The sequence below is a fragment of the Schistocerca americana genome, chromosome 7 (genome assembly GCF_021461395.2).
Source record: "Schistocerca americana isolate TAMUIC-IGC-003095 chromosome 7, iqSchAmer2.1, whole genome shotgun sequence".
NCBI lineage: Eukaryota > Metazoa > Arthropoda > Insecta > Orthoptera > Acrididae > Schistocerca > Schistocerca americana.
In genome coordinates, this window is record NC_060125.1 from 388742841 (window position 1) to 388769040 (window position 26200).

Consider the following 26200-nt stretch of genomic DNA (forward strand, 5'->3'; position numbering starts at 1 on the left):
ACCCTTGCTTTTAGCGGGCAAGTGCTCTACCATCTGAGCTACCGAAGCACGACTCACGCCCACTACTCACAGCTTTACTTCTGCCAGTATCTCGTCTCCTGATTTCCATGTCGATTTTCGTTCCCTCTCCCAGGTTTCAGCTCTCGGAGCTGCTGTCAGCTCCTATGGCTACATTTGTGTCTATAGTGACGGGTCGCGGGGTTGTCACGCCTTTTGCGGATATAAAATTGGTGTTTCTTTAACATTATATCTATATATTTTTTAGCCTAAACTGATATGGGCCTTAAGGCCTTCTCTTACACCTGGCGAGGAACAGTGCATACAAAAACATTACATAACAATCATGTTGCCCGATTACATTACTGCAACATTAAACTGATGGAGCTGGTTCGTTTGTTAATATATTAAGTCACTGGCATTTCCTTCGAAAATGATGTATCACCAGAAGTAAGGAAGAGCTTTCAAACATCTCCTTGACTAAAATTCATTATCTATTAAAATGAACCTGTTTAATCGGCCTTGTTTAAAAAAACATAAACATAACCTTTGCCTTCCAAATAACGAATTTTATATGCATACAAGCTAAATGACTGCTCATTTTTTCCCACATACTTCAGTCAGTGCAATCCCCTAGGTTGAGAACAATGCCAGAAGGTTGTCCATTCTTAATGTGCTTATGGACAGACACTGACGGCTACTGCTTCTGTTCACCCCTCAAATTAAGGGAACTCAACCCTCTATTTTCAATGAGCCAAAACGCAAGTTAGATAAAATTATACTTTAAAACTGAACTTTTGTTTAACGAAGCGGGGTTATAAATTAGCTTTCCATATTATTACGTTAAAACATCACAATTTAGATTGGTACTTACAGGTAAGGTTAAAAATAAACAAATCGGATTTTTGTCGTAGAGTGAACAAAACATCAATTTATAGTGCTGCCGACGTTGAAATTTGTATTTCTCTATTACGTTGCTTCACCACCAACCTAACCATACTAATCTATGAGTGATATTACCATTTGTCTTTCGACGCACTAGCACAGAACTTTTTTGGAAGTTCCGGTTCTATTCGCTCCATTGTTTGTATTCGTCCCGTTTTACGGCATGAAGCACGCGTATAAAACAATGAGTCCTCTTAATAAACCTTCTGTGACACTGGTCGCGTACTATTTACACACGTACAGGCTATTCTCTTTTCATTCTTATATCTCGAATCTATTCGGATCTATTAACATTTCTAACGTCAGCTCAAGACACCGCCGCTATATAAGATTGGAATAATAGAGTATTTTGAAGGTCGTTCGATGAACTCTCTGCCATGTATTTAAATGTGATTTGCAGAGTACCCATGTAGATGTAGATGTAGAATGGTATGATTTAAGTCAGAACACTGTAGCGTGTCTTACACACCAAACAGTAATGCAACAGAATAGTCTGTGTACCCAATGACGATAATAGTTTGCATAAAAAGAACCTACACTGTACTTGAGAGAGATTTACTATGTGTATTTTTATGTTTCGTTTCAGTATTGCCGAGCTTACGATTAAGAGAGTCGTCAGGCCATGGCTTCTGAGTGACTTCATCTTCCGCTTGTCTCCGACGGGGAAGAAGTTCTACAAGCAGCTGGATGTTCTACACGGATTTACCAGGAAGGTAATCCTCATTAACATACAGAAATGGTTGAAACACACAATGAGCCAAGGAACAGTTGAAATACTTCTGTTGTGGAATTTGTTATGTACAATGCAAAATGGCCGGCAACATTCGAAAGCTTCAGATCCATGTGTCGAATAGGTTACACTGTAGGGATAATGTGGTACTCACGAATCCTCAAACCACACACACACACACACACACACACACACACACACACACACACACACACACTATGTAGCTCAAGGATCTGACAGGAAGCCTGTTATAGTGTGTCTCACCTCACTGTTTTCGCGGGGACAAATAGGGCACAACAATTATTGTTATCAGCGGTTAGTAAACTTCTTGTGAGTAATAAGATTAAAATTGCGTATGATATCGTTTCATATGGAATATCGAATCTGTTAGCGAAAGCTGGAACAACGGCTGCTTTGTAGAATGGCCTCATGCTATGTACTATATGCAAGATTAGACGGATGTGCGAAAAAGGTACTTCCGGTAGGCTACAAACAAAATACTGGAGTAGTTAAAGAAAATTTACTTAAAAATAAATGTACGTATCTGTAAATCTTTTGTCCACACAACTTTCATTCCTGCTAGATACCGTATTTGTTAAATAACCGAAAAACTTCCGCTTTGCAAACCTGCTGACTGTGGTCGTGTTCAATCCATGACACTGTCTTCTAGTTATCCGTCAGAGTTACGCCATTGGGAGACAATTTACTTTTCCTCTGTGGAATGAGGAAGAAATCACTTCGACACAAGCCGGGACAAGATTCAAATGGCTCTGAGCACTATGGGACTTAACATCTGAGGTCATCAGTCCCCTAGAACTTAGAACTACTTAAACCTAACTAACCTAAGGACAACACACAGACACCCATGCCCGAGGCAGGATTCGAACCTGCGACCGTAGCGCCGGGACATGAGGTGGGTTCTCAGATGTCATTTGAGCTGAGATATCAGATCGCGAATCCTATCCTGAATGGCTCATCTCAGTTTTGTTAATGTCACACCGTAGGATGCAGCACATGCCGTTCCGAGTTCAATAGAAAATGTTCAAATGTGTGTGAAATCTTATGGGACTCAACTGCTAAGATCATCAGCCCCTAAACTTTCACGCTACTTAACTTATCCTAAGGACAAACACACACACCCATGTCCGAGGGAGGACTCGAATCTCCGCCGGGACTAGGCGCACGGTCCATGACTGCAACGCTTTAGACCGCTCGGCTAATTCCGCGCGGCAGTTCAATAGAAACCACATTCAAAATTCCTTTAATTCTCCAAAAATAACTACAGCCATTCTAGCTGGAAAAATGATGTACTCTTTTTTCCGCTTGCTAGACGAGGGGATGGCGTTTGAGCTTATTGATCCCCCTCCCCCTCAACCCCCGCTCCCAGTTAGCGTAGAAAACTCATATCTTATCGCGGGTCGCTAATTTGTTTTGTACGCCTTCCCCTCCTGCAGCGTGATGAAAGTTAAAATTCTTAGGAGTAGTCATCGGTTGAGTTTCTTGGCTCTCAGATGGTTGTTTTGTAACCCGTCGAGCACGGAAGTTGAGACATTGTAAACGTTAACTCATGATATCATAAAAAAAACTTTTAACTAAAATCTGTATAAAGTTATTTGAAAGTTTAGATGTTCTGAAACGAACTGGTTTGTTAACTACGGCTCGTATTAATATCTCTCTGACAGATATCCGTAAGCCAGAAGCCCGATGGCAGATAACGAATGCACCGCAGTCTGATACGACTGAGGTGCCGCGTCGGCAGAGCTCCGAAGTGCTTCCTAGCACTCACGTCGGCAATGAGATTCTGACCCGCCTCAAACCTACTACCCCTTCTGCGATGATTGCGTAGCCAAGCTTTGCAGACACGCTGCAAAATTATACAACGTGTTCATTCTACCTTATAGGTCACTAAACAGCAAACTATCCCTGAAAAACTTCGTGCGGATACGAAGGACCAACGGATACTGTTGCTCTCATTACACGTCATATTCTGCCTATTATGTTTTGATAAAGCTGACACTAGTGAAGCTCAAGAAGCGTCCCCTTGTGTCCAAGTATGTTGATAATAAGTGTGGTGGTCCAGATTGCTGTACACACCGATACCTCTAATACTCAGTAGCAAGTCCTCTTGTATCGATGCGTGCCTGTACTCCTCGTGGCATACTATCCACAAGTTCATCAAGGCACTGTTGGTACAGATTGTACCACTCCTCAACGGCGATTCGGCGTAGATCCATTGCTGTGGGTCACATCGTCCATAAACAGCCCTTTTCAATCCATCTCAGGCATGTTCGATAAGGTTCATGTCTGGTGAACATGCTTGCCACTCTAGTCGAGCGATATCGTTATCCTGAAGGAAGTCATTCACAATATGTGCACGATGGGGACGTGAATTGTCGTCCATGAAGACGAATGACTCGTCAATAAGCTGTCGATATGGTTGCACTATCCGTCGGAGGACGGCATTCACGTATTGTACAGCCGTTACGGCGTCTTCCATGACCCCCAGCGGCGTACGTCGGCCCCACAGAATGCCACTCCAGAACAGCAGGGAACCTCCACCTCCCTGCACCCGCTGGACAGTGTGTGTTAGGCTTTCGGCCTGACCGAGTTGCCTCGAAACACGTCTCCGATGGTTGAAGGCATATGCGACACTCATCGTTGAGGAGAACGTGATGCCAATCCTGAGTGATCCATTTGGCATGTTTTTGGGCCCATCTGTACCGCGGTGCATGGCATCGTGGTTGCAACGAAGGACCTCGCAATGGACGTCGGGAGTGAAGTTGCGCATCATGCGCACAGTTTGAGTCGTAACACGACGTCCTGTGGCTGCACGAAAAGCATTATTCAACAGGGTTCCTCCGAGCCGTAATCCGTAGGTAGCGGTAATCCATTGCAGTAGTAGCACTTGGGCGGCCTGAGCGAGTCATGTCATCGACAGTTTCTGTCTTTCCGTATCTCCTCCGAGACGCCTGAGCCCTTCCCTTAGCCCTTCCTGGCACAAAGTAACAATATGGCCACGATCGAACCGCGGTATTGACCGTCTAGGCGTGGTTGAACTACATACAGCACGAGCCGTGTGCCTCCTTCCTGTTGGAATGACTGGAATTGATCGGCTGTCGGACCCCCTCTGTCTATTAGGCGATGCTCATGCATGGTTGTTTACATCTCTGGGCGGGTTTAATGACATCTCTGATCAGTCAAAGGGACAGTGTCTGTGATACAATATTCACAGTCCACGTCTATCTTCGTGATATAATATCCACAGTCAACGTCTATATTCAGGAGTTCTGGTAACCGGGGTGATGGAGAACTTTTTTTGGTGTGTGTATGAAAATACAAGTGAAACTGGCCACACCAATATTCTAAAAAGGTGCAAAATAGGTAAACATAAATGGCTAGAGGACAAGTGTAAGTCTAGCGAACTGCGGGAAAGATAAATACCGCCCTTAGGAAAATTTAAGAGGTTTTTGGAGAGAGGACAAGCAGCTGTAAGAAACTCATAAGGTCAGATGGAAAACCAGTACTAAGCAAAGAAAAGAAAGTTGTAAGGTGGATGAAGAGATAGAGGGAATTTACAGTGGAAACGAACTTGTAGACAATTTTATAGGGAGGGGAGAGGTTGTAGATGAAGATAGTATGAGAGATATAATATTGCAAAAAGAATTTGGCGGAGCGCTGAAAGACCTAAGTCGATACAAGGGCCCGGGAGAAGAAGAACTGCTGATATCCTTGGGGAAGCCAGCAGTGAAAAAACATTCCACATGCCACAATGAAATTTTCACCCTGCGGATGAGTGTGCGGTGATTTGAATCTTTCAGGCGGATTAAAACTGTGTGCTGGACCGAGACTCTAACTCGGAATCTTTTCCTCACTGTAGAGTGAAAATTTCATTCTGGAAACGTCCCCCAGGCTGTGGCTATACCATGCCTCCGCAATATCCATTCCTCCACGAGTGCTAGTTCTGCAAGTTTCGCAGGACAGCTGCTGTGAAATTTGGAAGGTAGGAGGCGAGATACTGACAGAATTGAAACTGTGCGGACGGGTTTTGGATTGGATATGGATTGCAGGAGTTATTCGGAGATGGAGAGGCTTGCGCAGGTTACAGTGTGTCAAACCAGTCTTCGGAAAAATGGCCACAACAACAACTGTCATAGAATTATATTTCATTGATATCGACATGGCTCATAATGGGAATTAGATACTGGTAATCTGCTTTACAACTCCACTGTATCACTGCCGAGTGCATAATCACCTGGTTTCTTTTGCAGGTCATTCAACAGAAAAAGCAGTCGAGAAAGACCCAAAAAAGTGACGAAAAGGCGGCACAGTACGATGATCTTGGTACGTGACTTTGATTGAACAGGGAGGCTTCTTATTGTTGTTGCACTGTGTGCATCACCTCTGTTGTGGTGTCAATGTTCGCAGGGAGAAAGCGGCGTGTGGCCTTCTTGGACATGCTCCTCGTCGAGTCTGAGGATGGGCAGAAACTAACTGACAAAGAGCTGCAGGAGGAAGTGGACACTTTTATGTTTGAGGTGAGCCCGTTCTGCCGGTGGGAATTTATCTACAGAATACAGTTACCAGCACAGAGTTTTCAGACAATCGCACATCAACTCAAAACACCAAGATTGAAAACAAGTATCATTGTTGTAAATTATTCAAAAGGTAAGGAACACCATTCCTTTAGCTGTGATGTTTCTCACCACGCTGAGGAAATACGAGTATTTTCTTCTGACTCGTTAACATACATCATTACTAATAAAATTATCTCGAAATTCCAGTCGCATCATTTGACCATTACCAGTCCAACATTTCGTAATGAAAGTTAGCATCGCTCAAAAAATGAATATTTCAACTAATTTTTGTTATATCGTCAAACAATGGAAAATCTAGGATGGAGTGTAATAATATTATGCAAAGTACAGTTGCTACTCACCATATAGCGGAGATGTTGAGTTGCAGAGAGGCACAACAAAAAGACTGTCACCAATAAAAATTCGTCAAAAATAGACAACAAATACAAGTACACACACTCACGCAGACGCAACTCACACACACATGACTGCACACTCAGGCAACTGAAGCCACATATAGTGTCGGATATTAACGTGAGATCATTAGGTACACGTAAAGTCCTTCCGAGAACAGAACGACCTTTTGAATGATAGCTGGCGCAGTGTACTGCGACTGCACATGTATCACGCAATGGTGACACAAAAATGGACATTTTTGATTCTTTTTTCATATACAGTCGGATGTTAATGTGGGATTATCGAGTGCATGGAAACTCCTTATGAGAACAGTATGACTTTCACTAAAATAGACAGCTTCGAGTATTGCGACTGCAAATGTGTAACGTAACGGTACATTAGAAACTATTTGCTTCGACGGAACAAAAAACAGGCATAAAAGTCAGCGTTTACAAGACCAGTTTCGGCACACGATGTTGTTAATACATTAAACGGTGGTCGGCACATCCCTCTCCTGGGTATTTTTTAGGTCCAAGTGACGCAGTACAACATTTGGCAATCAGCGGGAAAAAGGATACATTCGATACAGCGTTAAACGAACATAGTAGTTACCTATAGTAACAGATGTGGACACGTATTTCTCATTTTTAAGATTTAATAAAAAGCACACCGTATTTGTTCTAGTGATTTTTGTTTATTCCATGCTATTTTACCGGCTTATTAGGCCATCTTCAGGAAACAACTGACAAGCGTCTTGAAGGGACACCAGTTCTTTGGTAACCAAACATTATAAACAAAGATACAATCCACTTAACATTTTCTCAGCCAATGTCAAGACCCCACAGACTTAAGCATTGTAACCATTTAACCTGTAATATTGTGTAGTTTAATTATTCCTTGAGCTTAATTTTTTGTCCGTTGGGTAAAGCGTAATTTAGACGTTATGAAATAAGTATGATACACAATACCCTATGCAACTGGATTTTACCTTTGCTTATAATTTTTGGTTACCTCAGAACTAGTGTCCCTTCCAGACGCACTCAGTTTTCTACATTAAAATGGCCCTATAAGTCGAAAACTAGTTTGAAATAAGCAAAAATTAATACAAAAAACAATTATTCAACCTTAAATATCCAATTGTATTATCGCGAAATATGGGAGAGAGTGTCACAGAAATGATACAGGATTTGGGCTGGAAATCGTTAAAAGAAAGGCGTTTTTCGTTGCGACGGAATCTTCTCACGAAATTCCAATCACCAACTTTCTCCTCCGAATGCGAAAATATTTTGTTGACTCCGACCTACATAGGGAGGAACGATCACCACGATGAAATAAGGGAAATCAGACCTCGTACTGAAAGATATTGGTGTTTATTCTTTCCGCGCGCTATACGAGATTGGAATAATAGAGAATTGTGAAGGTGGTTCTATGAACCGTCTGCCAGGCACTTAAATGTGATTTGCAGAGTATCCGTGTCGATGGAGATGTAGATGTAGAATTTTTCTACCTAGAAATACCTGAAGAATCAATGAAAAACATCGTACTCAATTTTTTAAAAGAAATCGCTTGCCACTCATATATCTGCAAGGCACTGTGCTGGATTGTCTTGCATTCTCATATTGTGACGCCGCACGCGATCATCATAATTTTCTATATCGTCCACTGTGCCTTTATCAACAACGGAGGACAAACGTATGTAACCTAATCAATGTATATCACCACTCTATGCCACCCCTGCTGTTTTTTTTTTTTTTACTTATCTCATACTCTATATTCCCTGCGAACATTTTAACTGTTAGTGTAGAGGTTTCTGTTTTTAAATGTTTACCCCGTCCACTATATTTCTTTTTATCTTTCCACTTTGATACCAGCATAATTTTATTACACTAAACGAAATAAAGTACTTTTTTCACATGAATGTATTTGCCAAGTGAGCCGTTTTCTTGTACGATTTTTAAGCCTAATCTGTTGGAAGTAATATATGTTAATTGTCGAACAGTTTCAAATAATGATTATATTCTGCGAAATGGTGTCTGCTACGCACACGCACGCACGCACGCACGCACACACACACACACACACACGCACACACACACACACACACACACACTCCCACACACACACACACACACACACACAGTCAGACACACAGACAGACAAACACATACATGCTCGTAGACACAAACTATGCACTATATAGATATAGATCACGCACAACACGATGTGCACTTTGACCTCTTAATGCTGTTTGTTTCACATTTGATCCATCGTAAATATTTTACCTTGTTTACTTTCTATACGGACACCGCTCATCTACGAAATCTAACAAGCTTGTTTTCCCCGTTCTTGATTTCTGATACCTTTTTCATGTTGTGATGTTTTGTAGTTGTGATGCTATAGTTGTGAACTCATCGTTTTACAATAAAGATATAGGTACAACTTCACACATTCTTCAGTTTTATACACTAAGATATTAAGTTCGAGATTCGACTCTATGTTTGTCGCTTACCAATGACGTACCAAACATATATGATACAAACAGTTATGTTATGTCGACGAAACACGTCTTGACATTTGTACGAAAAGTGTCTGTGCTGGTGCTCATATGAGGCACCAGCTTTGTATATAAGTATCCGCGTCTCCCACGTTACTGTTCGTATAAGACAGAGGTATACTATTAAATCGTATCAGTGTTACAGTATGAGCTTTTATTTACTGACGGATATTTGAAATTTTCTCACGCATTCAAGCACATGTGATAATCATATGAACAGGTCAATACAGTATGATTTGTTGTAAGCATTACATGGTTCGTTTCCCTGGTGCTTCTGGCTAGATGTGGCATTGTAATGTTATTGTCTTCAAAAGCACTTTGCCTGTGAAATACCTTATGTTTTAGATGATTACTGTTGACGAGAGGGCTGTGCACAAATATTCTTAGCATGCGATTTTTTTTTAAGGAAGTGACAACGATGAGTCGCTATAGGTAACTAATATGTTTGTTTGAATCTGTATCCAATGTAGTTATATCACTTTAACGGTTTTGCTCTCTTCTTTTGTTATGGTGATTGGTACATTAGTTAGATGCATTTGAAAATGAATGGTGTCTGAAGGTAGTAGTGCAGAATAATTTAAAACATAGAATCGTGGAATCACGTCATTTTTCAAGAGTTATACAGTCTCCACACCGAAGCTCATGAAGGCAGATTATTACCATTGATGTCATTGTTGTTTGTCGAGAACGACTTTGTAACTGTCGGGACGTCACTGTTTCTTTGGACGCGGCGATTTTGTGCCATGAGCTCTTCTGTCGGCCTTAGTGATGATAATGTAAAGTATGATTTTCCTCGTGAAGAATATTAATTAAGTAGCAACAAAGAATGCGTAGGATGTACCTCCTCCTACCTCTGGTTGTCCATTGATTCAGCATTTTTTCTCTCTTCATGATGGTAGCTACGTGAAGTAATGAATGGTGGAATATAATACGAATATGTCTACATAACGAATGTCATCTGCAGTCATACCCCTCCCATCCATCGTAAGTTCATCTCTTCATCTCACCCTATCCCAAGGGCCTAATGTGCCTTCACTCAATGTGAAGGTCAACGGGATGGGTTTATTTTGTAATGTAATGACTGTTTCGCACGTCTGGCAATTTAATTTCGTCGTAAATGTGCCACGAAATTCGGAGTGTGAAGGCCTATTCTAGCATACTTGCTGTCAACGCTATTGTTTAAATTTGCAAAATGCACTAACCACTTATTCAAATGTGTTCCATTCTTCCGAACTCTCGCATTAAGAGATATGTCTGTCGTAGGGTCACGACACGACCACAGTTGGCATGTCCTGGGTTCTCATCCTGCTGGGGCACCATCCAGATGTACAGGTGAGTGTTACCAGACAGCTTGACAGCGTGCCGAAGCGGCTGCGGACGTTACGATATCGTGTTTCTCTGTTTGCAGGAGAGAGTTTACGCCGAGCTGAAAGACATATTCCAAGACGAGCAGAGGGCACCGACAATGCAGGATCTGAATAACATGAAATATCTCGAAATGGTAATCAAGGAATCCTTGAGAATTTATCCAAGTGTGCCTTTCATCCAACGCAGGGCCACTCAAGATGTACAAATAGGTATGTACATTAGGTGACTGAAGACGACTGTATTTGCATGAAGCTGTTATTCAAATTAATTAGCTCTTTAAATTTGAAGCTTCAGTTTAATGTACGTGTAATTACAATAAGTAGTAAACAAGTTTCATAACGGAATAACTCCATTATACTCGGAGCAATTGTAACTTTTATCCTGCCGTTTCAGTTTCTTTTCAGTTAGCATTTTGTCGATAAGAATAGTTAACACTCGGTTACGACTGCCTTAACTAGTCTCGAGCATTTGTCATCGAAATGTTCTCCACTTCAGTGAGAGACCAATGAACTTGATTGTGTTCTCCTTTGTTGGAAGTTGAGGTTTCTAAGACAAGACTGCATAAAGCTACAAAATCTGTTGAGAGGACTCTACGCCTACAATCTATCTGAATTGTGATACGCTTAATGACGAAATTTTCTGCCCCCACGTTTCTTGGGGTATTTTATAACTACTAGTCGGTGAAATATTCCAGTAAGTGAGATGTTGCTGTATCGTGTAATGGCGAGAGCTTGTGTAAGTATTGTCCTTAATAAGAACTGAAAAGGAGGGAGGAGACCAACCTCAACGACAACACATACATACCCGTAGACACGGGTATCATTAGAGACTGCTAAGTTCTGTTATCAACACCTCAACAACTGAGCTTTATTTTAAGAGAAGATTCAATACGGCTACAAAATACAATGAAAAGAACTCTATGCCTACAATCTGTCTAGTTTGTGGTACATTTCACAACGACGAAACATAACGGCGCAGCCTTTGTTCGAACAATCCAACTCTACTTCAGCAGCTGGCCACGCAGGTGTATCTAACGTAATATAAAAACAATTTGTTCTAATTGGGAGGCAGTAACGCATGCTACGTGTCCTGTTGTTCAAATGAATAAACGGCAACATTGTGCACGAACTACATGGTCTTTCCACCATGTAGGCAAACTAGGCGTCTTCCTAGAACGAAGAAATATAGGAACCGCCATATATTGGGAAGATATCCAATAAATGTCAATAGAGTGGGCTCTCCGTCTGCTTGTGTTGTTAGTAGTTTTATGACCAGACTAGTATTTACTATAATATAAAATTATATAAGTATATTTGTAATTCATGTATTGAACGGAATATATGCAAAAATTGAGAATATATTGACTGCGTAGATGCTTAATTGAAATACCAGTGAATTGTCAACTTTAATATCTGAATCGGATCTCGACTTACATTCTGCTGGTTCTTTAATCCGTATAAGCGAGAATGTGTTTGACAAAATAATAGGTTATGGTAGTGGTAACCATTTTCGTACTGCCACTGGATAACTGGTTCAACTTATTCACACTTCACCAGCGAAAGTCGTAATTTCTATAAGGACTTAAATGCATGTATGTTAGTACATTAGTGGCAGGACTGATCTCAGTAATAATTCTGAAGTCGAATGTATAGATCTTTCATTGTATCATTAAACACAATACACTATGGCGAACAAATCATTACAATTTCAGAAAAATTGGATGAGCTATTCAAGGCCAAGTCAGTAACGAGTGGATCCACCTCTGGCTCCTAAGCAAGCAATTATTCGACTTAGCATTGATTGATAGAGTTGTTGGATGTCCTCCTCTGTTTGGTTGGTTGGTTGTTTGGGGAAGGAGACCAGACAGCGTGGTCATCGGTCTCATCGGATTAGGGAAGGATGGGGAAGGAAGTCGGCCGTGCCCTTTCAGAGGAACCATCCCGGCATTTGCCTGGAGTGATTTAGGGAAATCACGGAAAACCTAAATCAGGATGGCCGGACGCGGGACTGAACCGTCGTCCTCCCGCCTCCTCAGGTATATCGTGCCAAATTTTGTCCAATTGGCGCTTTAGATTGACAAAATCCCAAGTTGGTTGAAGCATCCGGCCCATAATCCTCCAAACATTCTGAATTGGGGAGAGATCCATTGACTTTACTATCCCAGGTAGGGTTTGGTAAACATGAAGACAAGCAGTTGAAACTCTCATGGTGTGCGCTCGGGCGTTATTTTGCCGAAATGTAAGCCCGGGATGGCTTGCCATGAAGGGCAGCAAAACGGGGCGTAGCCGACATATCGCTGTGCTACAACGGTGTCACGGATGAGATGGCGCCCCAAACCATCACTCTAGGTTACCGGCCCATATGGCAGGTGAGAGTCAGTATGGTATCCCACCACTCTCCGGGGCGTCTCTAGACATCTACATCTACGTGATTACTATGCTATTCACAAAAAATGCCTGGCAGAGGGTTCAATGAACCACCTTCATACTGCCTCTATACCGTTCCACTCTCGTACGGCTCGCGGGAAAAACGAGCACTTAAATTTTTCCGTGCGAGCCCCGATTTCTCTTATTTTATCGTAATGATCATTTCTCCCTATGTAGGTGGGTGCCAACAGAATGTTTTCTCAATCGGAGGAGAAAACTAACGATTGAAATTTCATGAGAAGATCCCGTCACAGTGAAAAACGCCTTTGTTTTAATGTTTGCCACTCCAATTCACGTATCATGTCTGTGACACTATCTCCCCTATTTCGCGATAATACAAAACGAGTTGCCCTTCTTTTTACTTTTTCGATATCATCCGTCAGTCCCACCTGATGCGGATTCCACACCGCACAGCAGTACTCCAGAATAGGGCGGACAAGCGTAGTGTAAGCAGTCTCTTTGGTAGACCTGTTGCACCTTCTAAGTGTTCTGACAATGAAACGCAGTCTTTGGTTTGCTCTACCCACAATATTAACTATGTGATTGTTCCAATTTAGGTTATTTGTAATTGTAATCCCTAAGTATTTAGTTGATTTACAGCCCTCAGCTTATCGCGTAGTCGAAATTTAGCTGATTTCTTTTAGTACTCATGTGAATAACTTTGCACTTTTCATTATTCAGGGTCAATTGCCACTTTTCGCACCATACAGGTATCTTATCTAAATCGTGTTGCAAGTCGTTTTGATCATCTGATGACTTTACAAGACGGTAAATGACAGCATCATCTGCAGACAATCTAAGACGGCTACTCAGATTGTCTCCTATGTCGTTAATATAGATCAGAAACAATAGAGGGCCTTCAACACTTCCGTGGGGAACGCCGGATATTACTTCTGTTTTACTCGGTGACTTTCCGTCTATTACCACGAACTGTGACCTTTCTGACAGGAAATCACGAATCCAGTCGCACAACTGAGGCGATACTCCGTAAGAACGCAGTTTGATTAGAAGACGCTTGTGAGGAACGGTGTCGAAAGCCTTCTGGAAATCTAAAACTATGGAAACATTTTGACATCCTCAGTCGATAGCACTTATTACTTCATGAGTATAAAGAGCTAGTTGTGTTTCACAAGAACGATATTTTCTGAATCCGTGCTGACTATATGTCAATAAATCGTTTTCTTCGAAGTACTTCATAATGTTCGAATAGAGTCTATGTTCTAAAACCCTACTGCAAATCGACGTTAGTGATATAAGCTTGTAATTCAGCGGATTACTCATACTTCCCTTTTTGGGTATTGGTGTGACTTGAGGAATATCCTAGTCTTTAGGTACGTATCCTTCTGTGAGCGAGTGGTTGTATATAATTGCTAAATATGGAGCTATTTTATCAGCATACTCTGACAGGAACCTGACCGGTATACAATCTGGACTGCCTTTATTAAGTGATTTAAGCTGCTTTGTTACACCGAGAATATCTACTTCTATGTTTCTCACCTTGGCAGTTGTTCTTGATTGGAATTCAGGAATATTTACTTCGTCCTCTTTGGTGAAGGATTTCGGAAAACCGTGTTTGATAAATCTGCTTTAGTGGCACTGTCATCAGTGACTTTACCGTTGCAGTGAAGGTATTGATTGTGTCTTGCCACCGGTATGCTTTATGTATGACCAGAATCTCTTTGGGTTTTTGTGCCAGATTTCGACCACAGAATTTCGTTGTGGAAATTATTAAAAGCATCTCGCATTGAAGTACGCGCCATATTTCGAACTTGTGTAAAACTTTGCCAATCTTGTGGATTTTGCGTTCTTTCAGATGCCTGCCTAGACATGTCTTAGCTGGTCATAGGAGTTCATTTCGAGGCGGGACGCATCACAGAAGACTGTTCTACTCCAGTAAATGAGATTCCAGGCCGAATGTGCTCGACACCACTGCAGACGAGCTTCTTGGTGTACAGAGCCGAATGATAGTTGGCGTAAGGGGTAGTCGGCGCAAGGAGCTCAGCGGCCTTTCTGAGAGACATCTGTCAATGGTCCTTAAGACTACTGATGCTCCAGTGCACGTCGGGTCGATGATAGTGATGAATTTGCTGCTCTGAGTGCCTCTGACAACTGCTTGGTTCTCATGTTCTGTCGTCCCTCTAGGTCGATTGCTCCCTTCTTGACGCTGTATTCTGCCATGGGTCACCCATTCCTGCCAATATAGTCGAACAGTGGCATCTCTCCTACTCAAATGTTGAGCGATTCGTCGATTACTCAAACCAGCTACACGTCCTCTCTCAAATGCTGACATCCGCACCTATTGTTCACATGCCTGCCTGCGAGGTACCGTTACGGTCCTACTGAGCAAAAGTAATGAAATGCGCAAAGACCTTATGCCCTGGTATCGACATGTTTCCTGTTTACTATCACTGCCTCAAACTGCGTTGCAGCGTTACCCATACATCCATCGGCCGCCAAAATTTACAGTTTTACATTTTCCGTAGGTAGTTGTTTTGGCCTTCGCGTTGCGTTATTCTTTTTGTCTCACAGTGTATATCGACCAGTGTCAGTGCCAGTTCGAATAAAAGGCAAGAGTAGGCTTGAATGATTCGGATAATTCATTTTATCGTTTACGCTATAGCCTTAAGAAGGTAGATGGCGGAAAGCGATTTTATTTATAAAAATCGTGCTTGTTACTCTTTGGAAACTGTAGATATCAGTGAATCCTCACAAAGCAAGTTACCAGTTTTGTTTTTTCGTGGTACTACATTATTAAAAACGTTGTTCTTACGTCAAAGGAAGAAATACATGCGTTTGGTTACATTCGTTAAGGTTTCCAGTAGAACATTAATAGCTGCTATATTATACATACAGTCTAAAAGAGGTTATTAGTCTTCAGAATACCCTATCCGTTAATTTTAATTTCCGTCACATAAATTCATCAGTTCTTACAATTAGTAAATGAAATCAGTTTATGTATTGAAATATGTTCAACGTCTGTTTGCTTTTCCCTTCGTCTTTTAGCAAAGGTCTCTGAAACAATTGTGAGACCCCTGTGATTTATTTTTGAAAAAAATTTAAACCATGAATTTTGCGTCCTAGTCATTACTGGTGTCATATACATTTAACTGTTAAAAATTATTGGCGTAATGTAACGATTAAACTTTCATACAGTAGCCTATGTCTTGCCTAATTTCTCTTATTGTTTCTTCAACCCCCGTAACTTTAATACTTCGATTACTTCAATCTGTTCTGCTGTTTATGTTTCTCATCATCAACCCTCGTAAAATTTTTACACCAACTGCTCTTGCCTTATAACTGTTGTTCAAAAATGGTTCAAATGGCTCTGAGCACTATGGGACTTAACATCTGTGGTCATCAGTCCCCTACAACTTAGAACTACTTAAACCTAACTAACCTAAGGACATCACACACATCCATGCCCGAGGCAGGATTCGACCCTGCGACCGAAGCGGTCGCTCGGCTCCAGACTGTAGCGCCTAGAACCGCACGGCCACTCCAGCCGGCTATAACTGTTGTATTATCCATGATGTACGTATGTATACTGTTTATAATTGTTGTATTATCCATCTTGGCAATATACTATGGTAATTCAGAATTGAGGGAGTAGGAATGAGAATTGTAAGCGGGAGGGAGGGGGGGGGGGGGGCAAAGGACGATACATGCAAAATACCTGGAACCAGTACTGACTACCCGGCGTGTGTAGATTATGTTCATTTTGCAATAACATGTGACAGCTGCGGTACACATATGATCTCATGCATTTCTCTACTCTTAAAGATACGTAGTTGTAATGTTTCTTTCGATAGCCATTTATTTATAGCATGTTTGAGTACCTGGATATATTGATGATCTACATTATATGAAGGGCATCCATGTAAGAAAGCGAAAATTTCCTAGCTTCTTGAAGTATGGAACAAACTTCTTGCACTATTTCTTTACACACTTTAGTAAAGTACTGCGTGTGTGAAGAAAGTTACAATGCTTATGAGAAAGGACTGAAAGATTTGGAGAATAAAAGAACCCTCTTTCCCTGTAACTTGATACTTATGTGGTGAGAAACGAGTGTGTATAATGGGCTGTATGGAGAAATAACCTGCCATTCCTCGATACTGTGGATATATACAATTAGTGAAAATATAGTTCACATACAACAGTATTCGGACGAATAGCGTGCACAGATTCAAATCGATACCGCCTTTGTCTCTAACGTTCAGAATTACAGTGTTGTTTGTGGATTATTATTCTTTATCTATTAAAATTAGACTTGCTATCTCGTTTCATATTTTTAATAATTTTCCTGACATGAACCACCTAAGTATTGAAACTGGGTACCGTACTGCAATTGTGTATGAGTAGAAGACGACAACGATGATTGCTGGCAATTTCGAGATGTGTTCTAGCGCTCAGTTGTGAAAGCTCAGAGTTTCTCGTGCTGGGTTGAATAACTTACAACTATCAGAAGCCATTTTCCACCATATTCATCGATTAGGGTGGCACAATGCTTACGGCAGATCGAATCACCATCCATCCATTCAAATTTTGGATTTCTGTGCATTCCCTAAAATGCTTAAGAAATATTCCTGGATAGTTACCATCAAAATAATAACCTTCTCACATCCGAACTTGTGTTCTGGCCCTAATGGCGTCGTTCGTGACGGGATGAAAAAACTAAGGCAGTTTTCTTTCGCACTCCATACTCTCTTGGTAATCTCTTAGAAGTGGGGCAGAATGCTAATAACTGATAGTTCTGAATGGTGGGCTCCATATGGTTCCCAAGTTGTGCATCGACGGTAAACAATAAAATTATGGTAAATTTGTATGTGTATTTTAAATGGTTTAATGCGTCTATATACATTTAATTGGTTTTACGTTGCTTTATGTACATTTATTCATTTAGTCACTGTTATTAATTAGTTTTGTTCTTGTATTTGTAGCATCGATGATGGCTGTTAATCAGTTGAAATCGATTTGGAAAAGTAAATAAAGAAAACATGATCTTGTGACTGCTTGTTGCTGCTTATTTGGTAATAACTGATAGCTCAGAATTTAAAAGCACAGCCTATGAAGAGTAAAAAATTTAGTTCATATTGACAAGGTAAATTCCTTATCATGGACTTCCCTCTGGGCGCAGTCTAAGCCTACCTGTTATTCTTGTCAGCCGGCTACAACATCCCAGAGGGGACCACACTGACGCTGCACATCTACCATGCCCACCGTGACCCCGACCACTGGCCGGATCCGGAGCGCTTCGACCCGGACAACTTCCTGCCGGAGAGGGTGCAGGGCAGGCACCCCTTCGCCTACGTGCCTTTCAGTGGTGGCCCGCGCAATTGCATTGGTAAGAATAATGATATGTACTGAAAATTCCCTCAAGCTTCCAGCAGCGTTAAATGGTTTAAAATCCGTAAGTTCTCGGCCATAGTCTGAGTGGAGAATGTCTTTTGGTTCCTGCTACCGTCCGCATATGTGCTGACGTCCTTGTCGCAGTGGTCACACCGGTTCCCGTCAGATCACCGAAGTTAAGCGCTGTCTGGCTGGGCTACCGCTCGGATGGGTGACCGTCCGGTCTGCCGAGCTCTGTTGGCAAGAGGGTTGCACTCAGCCTTTGTGAGGCAAACTGAGGAGCTACTTAACAGAAAAGTAGCGGCTCCGGTCACTAAAACTGACAACGGTCGGGAGAGCGGTGTGCTGACCACATACCCCTCCATATCCGCATTCGGTGACACACCTGGGCTGAGATAATGACACGGCGGCCGGTCGGTACCGTTGGGCCTTCCAAGGCCTGTTCAGACGTAGTTTAGTTTCGTTTCGTTACCGTCCGTACATAGCCGCTATGAGCTACCTTCTGTGACACATTTACAGCTTTCGTTACATTTTTAATTCTACTTTTTGCCAGCCAGACAAGAACATTCAGTAGCAGGGAGTTATGCAGAGGCCCGTGCACTCAGTTCTTCGGGAGATGGTTTCAGAGCATGGGAACGCACCTGCTAGTGGTGTCTGTATCACGCTGGAGTACCGTATAAGCAGTCAAGAATCACATACTGATTACGGCGCGAAGCAGTACAATACTGTTAGGTAATATTCATTATTTGAACACTGCTATGCTCCTCCAGCCATCCGGTCAACATTAGTTGAACTGCTGAAGGATTAATAATAATTTCCTAAGTTCATTAACTATAATAAAAATTTAAACGAGAAAAACATTTTAGCTTATTCATTGTTGGTGAAGATGACGGACCAATCAGAAGTGCGCACTTAATAAACGGTCACTGAATAGTTGCTGTCAACTCACTGCGAGTCTTCTAGCGCGCACGAGCGAGACAACACGTGTCGGGACGGTCAAGTAGAATGCGATGCCGATAATTATGCGTCGCCGTCAACAGTATCTTGGAAAACTTTTATGTATAACAATTCACTAGAAGTTTAACATCAGTCATGAACAAAGGCAACATGCGCTTTGGACGGTGTAGTGGGACGAGTTTCTGATAATCCACTACGGTGTTGAACTGTCGTGTGAAATTCTGAACATCTCGTAATGCTGTGAATCATTAAATTGTGTCTCGTTGCGGTGCTCTGAACACAGTTCCTTCCGCAGAATTAGATTTAATGAATGGGCATAATCAGGCTTGCTTTCTTGATTACGGCTAAACATTAATGAATAAAACTCAAGTGGCATCCTACGTTTTGATAACTTTATTTCGTAGCACTGGATTTTCTCCCACCCTACCACTTCAACTTAGCACAGTTTGTTGTTTGTACGTCTTAACCTGCTCTTGTATGGACAATAAACCAAGCAGGACGAGAGTTACGAGACAACCTTAGAAGTCTCCAGGTAAGCAAACCAAAGTCAGTGATGCCAGGAAGTGAAGAGACATACCCTCATAAACTGTAGTATTGATAGAACCTGGCATTTTGTATCGTGGATACACAGGCGAACACTGTAGTAACAGTTCGGCGTTAGCATTCTTTTTCTTCTCAGTCGTTACAACGGGTGGTCGCTCTAGCGCCGTATAAGTGTCACAGAAGGCAGCGCGACTATATAAGGACGGTAGCAGCACCCAAAAGACACTCACCACCTGACAGTGACCCTAGAGTATTCGACGGGAGTCATGGGTTTCAAATGAGTTGACGCTGCTAATGTTGAGGATGTGTTACATGTCGATCAGTTTGACTTTAGGGGGTGATAAAGGCACCAGAAGAGGCGTTCTGACGATGTCCCTAATAATAGAAGCGAGACTTGTAAAAATCAGAATAGTTACATACGATTTTTCTACCCGCAAGTAGCGTTATATAATGTAAAATGATGCAAAATGTTCGAAATTCTCAGTAAAATATTTGTAGGCAAGAACGGTTAAAACACAATATGTACACGTACCAAGACACAAAAAAATGTAAGAGCAACAATGAAGTGTTCGGATTAGAAAAAATGTAATACACCCATGCATTTTCTCGAACCCTACTGTTCACCCTACACATCCAGGAAGCAATCAAGGAAAATAAATGTTCAGGAGTGGAATTAAAATTCAAAGTGAAGGGATATCTATGAAAAATTCGCTGATGAAATTGTTACCTTGAGTGCAAGTGAGCAAGAGTTGCACGACCTGCCGAGTGTAATGAACAGTCTAATTAGCACACACTATGAATTGAGAGTAAGCTGAAGAAAGACGAAGGTGGTGAGAAGTAGCAGAAGTGAAATTATCGGTGAATTTAACATCAAAATTTGGGAGCGAAGCATTGCCATACCTGGAGTAAAACTGCACATGACGAACGAAGCAAGGAGGACATAAGAAATAACCGGGCGAAGAGGGCATTCTTGGCCGGAAGAAATCTATTAGTATGAAACTTCGGCGTTAGTTGAGGAAGAAATTTCTGAGAATGTGCCTTTGGTGTAGATCAATGAGTCATGGACTGTGGCAAAACCACAAAAGAACACGATCAATGCGTTTCAAATGTGCTGCTCCAGAAGGATGTTGCAAAATTATGTGGACTGATGACAAATGAGGAGGTTCTCCGCAGAATCGACGAAGAGTGCATCACATCAAAAATGTTGACAAGAAGAAGGGAGAGGATGATAGAAAATGTGTTAAGACACCAAGGCATCACTTTCATAGAATTCGTTGCTGGCCGCATCAGAGCAGTCAGAAAAGTGACGACCAACCGTCACCGCGCCCCCGTCCCCACTCACACCCCACTCTCCAAAAAAATTAAGCCTTGTACAAAAATACGCAGCTCTAAGGCTGTTAGCTTCAGACATGATCTTATGACAACACCTGAACATCTCACATTGCGACCTACGTACTTAATAACGTAGAAAATGTTCTTGGTAATATTACTGATGGTAATATCACGGTGGCTTCTTTTGTTGCATCATGCATTTCCTGTCAAACGGGCGTCATAGTAAGCGCTCATAAGGATCGGCGGGTGCTTTATATTATCCGGAATTTGTAAGATAAGTCAGTTCTAAAGGAACAGCCCAGGTGCTGAAATGAAGTACTTCACTCTTTTCAGAGCGTCTCAACAGTGCCACATCGTGAGCTGGGCTCTTAGGAGCACCTTTCAAAAGGGACACTCTTCCAACTGAGCCATGGGAGTATAATGTACTGTTGTTGTACTCAGCTGGCGCCTCCTTTTATCCCTCGTAGGCTCATGCAGCCATCGCTAAGGTTGATTCAGTCGGGAGCTGTTTGAACGATAGCCTATGTTATGCTTGGGAAGAGAAACTGTTGTGTTAAGATGTTGCATGGCTAAATTATAATAGCACTGCCCAAAAAGTCAATCGATGATTTCTACCTTTTAATTTTGTAATACTGTTTTACCAGTTGAGGGTCACATCTCACGACTACCGTGACTGTGACATCTGAGCTCGTTTCGCAACTAGGCTTTATTCTTTTCTTTTCATAAAATGAACTTGGGATTTTAGTAGAAAGCGTTACAACAACTTAATTTCGTCTATCCCTCAGTTTAAGTTTAAGAGACCTTAAGTTTGATTTTCGATAGGTTCCACCTTCAGCAAACTATGTTTAGTTTTTGTTTTTTACCCGACGCGATTCTTTCAATTTCAATATTATCCTTAGGTTTTCTGTTTGCTTTCTGTCAAATAATGGGAAATGTTGGTTTTTCACAGTCAGCATACAGAAAAATTATTTACATGGTATGTATGGGATATTACGCCTTTAAAGTTTAACTCTTATGTTTCACATTATTTTACGTGATGTGAAAGACTGTGTGTCTGTGTGTGTGCATATGCAATGTGTTTACATATCCTTTTACAGCCTTCAACGACTCTGCATGTTTACAGGACTTAAAAAAATTTCTTTTTCGATTTGGTGGATGTTATTGTTGTTGTAGTAGTTGTTGTTGTGATCTTCAATCCGGACACTGGTTTGATGTAACACAAAAGCTACTCTGTCGTGTGCAAGTCTCTTAATTACCGAATGACTATTGTTACCTTCTCAGTCTGCATACTATATTCGTCTCTTGATCGCCCTCTACGATTTTTACGTCCCCCTCTCCCTCGCCCCCACACTCCCCTCCAGTACTAAATAGGTGATTCATTGAAGTCTCAGAATGTGTCCTGTCAACGAGTCTCTTCTTCTAGCCCGGTTGCACCACAAATTTCTTTTCTCCTCAGTTCTGTTCAGTACAGCACCACATTTCAAATGCTTCTATTCTCATTTTGTCTAAACTAGTTTAGTAAATACTTGACTGAAAAACGGAAATTATATATGTAAAGTCAGTAAAAACAATTTTTTTCCTGTTATTTGAGAGAAAGTAAATGAAAAAGGCAGTGATGATACTGTAATTTCACAGAAACAAAGTCTGGATAGAAGAAGCATAAAAGTTAGTGTTTGATAAAGGCGGAACCTATCCAAAAACAAGTTTGTTTGTTCGCAAACAGGGACGCAACTGTGAGCTTCAACCTAAAAATTAAATACGTTTATTCGCCGTACAACAATTAATTTAATCAAATCCCGAAACTTTTGCATGCACAAATCAACATCCTTCTATAATACGCCGTGTTTTATCAAGTAGTAGAGGCTACAGCAGTCAGTCGCAAATGATGTTAATTGCATCTCTAGATTTCAAGCATTGTGTGGCCATCTTCAGTGCTTCGTGTCAAATCCTTTGCGATGCATTTCTTTTTGAAGATGATGTCTAGTTTCGATAACAGCGAGTTTAGTTCAAGTAACTTTATAGTATGTACTACATACTGTACGTATAAAAATACTCTAGTTAAACGTGCTGTTTTGAATCAACACATCAACTTCAATAAGATATGCATCGCATGAAATTTGACACCAAGCACTTAAGATGGCCACACAGTGACCGAAATCTGCATATGTAATAAACATCATTTGCGACTGACTTCTGTACCCTTTACTAATTGAAATGAATATAGTCGCTGAGTACAAATGTTTCCGTATGGAATCAAACCTGCTATACTTTATGTTACGAATCGCCAAGTTTCCAAATGTTACCCTGACAACAGAATATGAAAATTAGAGCATTTTTTTTTTGCTTCATCATATTTAGTGTATCTGTTATTTAAAACATTCCTGTAAATACAAGTCTTGTTTCTGTATGTTTTTTAATGTTCCGACAGGCCAGAAATTCGCCGTCCTCGAAGAGAAGACAGTGCTGTCGTACATCTTACGCAACTTCCGCGTGGAGACGGTGGAGAAGCGGGAGGACCTGAAACTGATAGGCGAGCTGGTGTTGCGGCCTTTCAAGGGCGTCTTCCTCAGGCTGACTCCGCGGTAGAAGGGTTCCTCCTGGTGGCAGCCGGGGCAAAGAACTGAACTGTAGCCCACCGTGACCAGGGCACCAGACGCACCGCGCGAAACGAACCTTTTAACTAACGAGACAACAATATACTCGATCTTTTCAATTAGACAGAAAGTAGCATTTCATCGATCCCAAACTGTGCATTAGTTGATACTAGGGTCTTTAACAAGGACACACAAATTTCTAAGCAAGCGCCTTCTTCAGTGTTTCTTAAATCTTCTACATTATATCCAAGCACTGGGGACGATGTTCAGAGGCAATACCTGACGAATAAATTTTGTGTCTTATCACACATTTCACCAACAGAAGAACTGTTTCACCAGCAGTGTATAGTGTCTTGAGTGGAGTGTCGGATGACAAAGAAATCGTCTTTGCTAAGTCTTCTACTGGCGCGCCACCTAAAGACAGCATAAAAAGAAAAAAAGGAGTTGCCGCAACCTCTTTTTCACTGCTGGACTACACATCACATTTTTGATCGAAAACAACGGCAGCGTTCAAAAAAAAAAAAAAAAAAAAAAAAAAAAAAAATCAGTGGAACACTGGCTCATGTACTCTGCAACTGTCATCTTTGATGGTGGCGAGGCCTCATCCGCCACACGTTTTTCATATTACGTTTCTGAATCGAAAGATAAAGGCCAGTTGTCACAAACAGAAGCACTAACTTACACTACCAACTAAATGTATGGAATTCCAACATGAATTACAGTGCTGTGAAAACTGTCTCTACCTTGCACTGACAAGTATCAGATTAATACTGAAGCTCTGCCTCTTTCACATCTAATTTTTGAAAAGTTACAAGAAGCATGTGGACTTTTAAGAAATTAATTATTTGTACTTTTTATGTACTTTGCCTCTGTTCTTCGAAATTTTATGGAAAACATATCAAAGCCCCATTCCGTTTGTCTCATTCGCATATTAGTTGTTTTATGGGTGCCAAGAAAATTACACTACAATCAGTATTCAGTGTTTAAGATTATAGGACTACATTTTAATGGTCGAAATTACGAATGTATCTAGTGTCCATGTTTTTGGAGATGATGTATGACATTTGATTTTCATTATTATATAAGGTAATTGTGTACAGTCTACATATGTTCGTAAAATCGAAAGTATATGGCAAATAAGGTAAGGCAGTAGTACTACGATTATAGTTATATGAAACTGAAATTACACGTAATCTTCTATGTATCTTGTATATTCAATACATACATAATTTATACTACCCTGCTGCAATTTCTACCTGTATGTTCCAGCTAATCTCATGAACTACTCTAAGGATTTTGATACGATTATTACTAATAGATAGACCGACTGAAGAGAAATGTTTCTGTGTATAATTTGCCACTGCTTAGTAGGGATGAGTGTGTCACATATGTATTAACTGTTGGATATTTAATTGGTGTTTGGAGTGACATCACGTGCAAATGATGGGAGCTAAAATCCGGTGAGCTGCACAGGAGGCGTTATCTGGTGAAAAATGTAGTAAATTAAACAGCGGCCAAAATACTACAGAGCAGCAAAACTTGAGCAAAACAGATTTTTCTCTTTTGGTCTAGTAACAAATCGCATGCTTCTAAACTGTAAAGTTGTGTGATCGAACCGCAGTCTGACAGCGAATTTTGTAGTCTGCCCTTTAATCTAGTATTCCGTTAACTTCAGATAAAGCAATCGTAAAAGTAAAGAAGTATTCTACCCACAGTAAAAAAAATAATAAAACCTTCAAAGGGGCAATAAGAACGTACGTAATCAAATACAAATACGTTCCTAAGGAATATATCTTTCGCGCATAGGAATTTACATTTGGCACAATAAGTATACTTCAGAACGATGCTAGTTCATCAGAAAATACTCAAACATACAGTTACAACCAACGTTAACCACACACAAAATAGACAACAAGTAAACAACACAGTATACACTGGCAAAACAAACTAACATACTGAGACCTGGTGGTCAAGGAAGGCAGGATTCGGCTACGATTGTGGACGGGGCCATAATCAGTTACTATTGGTTGGCCTTTATTTTAATCACATACAATTTATTTAAAATCAACAACAAATTAAAGTAATGGTAGTAATTTAAGAATTGTTTCACGGCTGAAGGCCGTAACGGCATTAAATTAAGAATTGTTTAAGTTGTTGCTGCTTACAAACTACAGTTATTAAAATACTGAAAACAAATCATCAAGGTCTTAGAGTTTAACTACTAAAAAATAATGGCCACATTAGAATTCTAAGACAAGTAGCGGCAGTCACAGCTGGAGGCCTTTAATGCCAAGAATGGCAATTATTAAAAAAAAATTTAACGAACATACTGTCAAACACCAAGGGAATAGCAAAAGTTAATTTAAAAGACAGCCAACTGATCACCAAACACGTGAGACAAAATGATAGTAAACTTGGTAGCACATCCGTTTAAACTT

General features: G+C 41.0%; 1 protein-coding gene across 1 annotated transcript in view; it reads left to right on the forward strand.

The window, feature by feature from the left end:
* The window catches only part of LOC124622960 (cytochrome P450 4C1-like), a 58819-nt gene extending 35020 nt beyond the window's left edge, over nt 1-23799 (forward strand). Inside the window, 7 exon segments of the mRNA XM_047148751.1 lie at nt 1529-1655; nt 5941-6013; nt 6098-6207; nt 10460-10528; nt 10605-10773; nt 18152-18331; nt 23597-23799. Of these exon segments, the coding sequence (XP_047004707.1) occupies nt 1529-1655; nt 5941-6013; nt 6098-6207; nt 10460-10528; nt 10605-10773; nt 18152-18331; nt 23597-23799 (931 nt within the window).
* The last annotated feature ends 2401 nt before the right edge of the window (nt 23800-26200 follow it).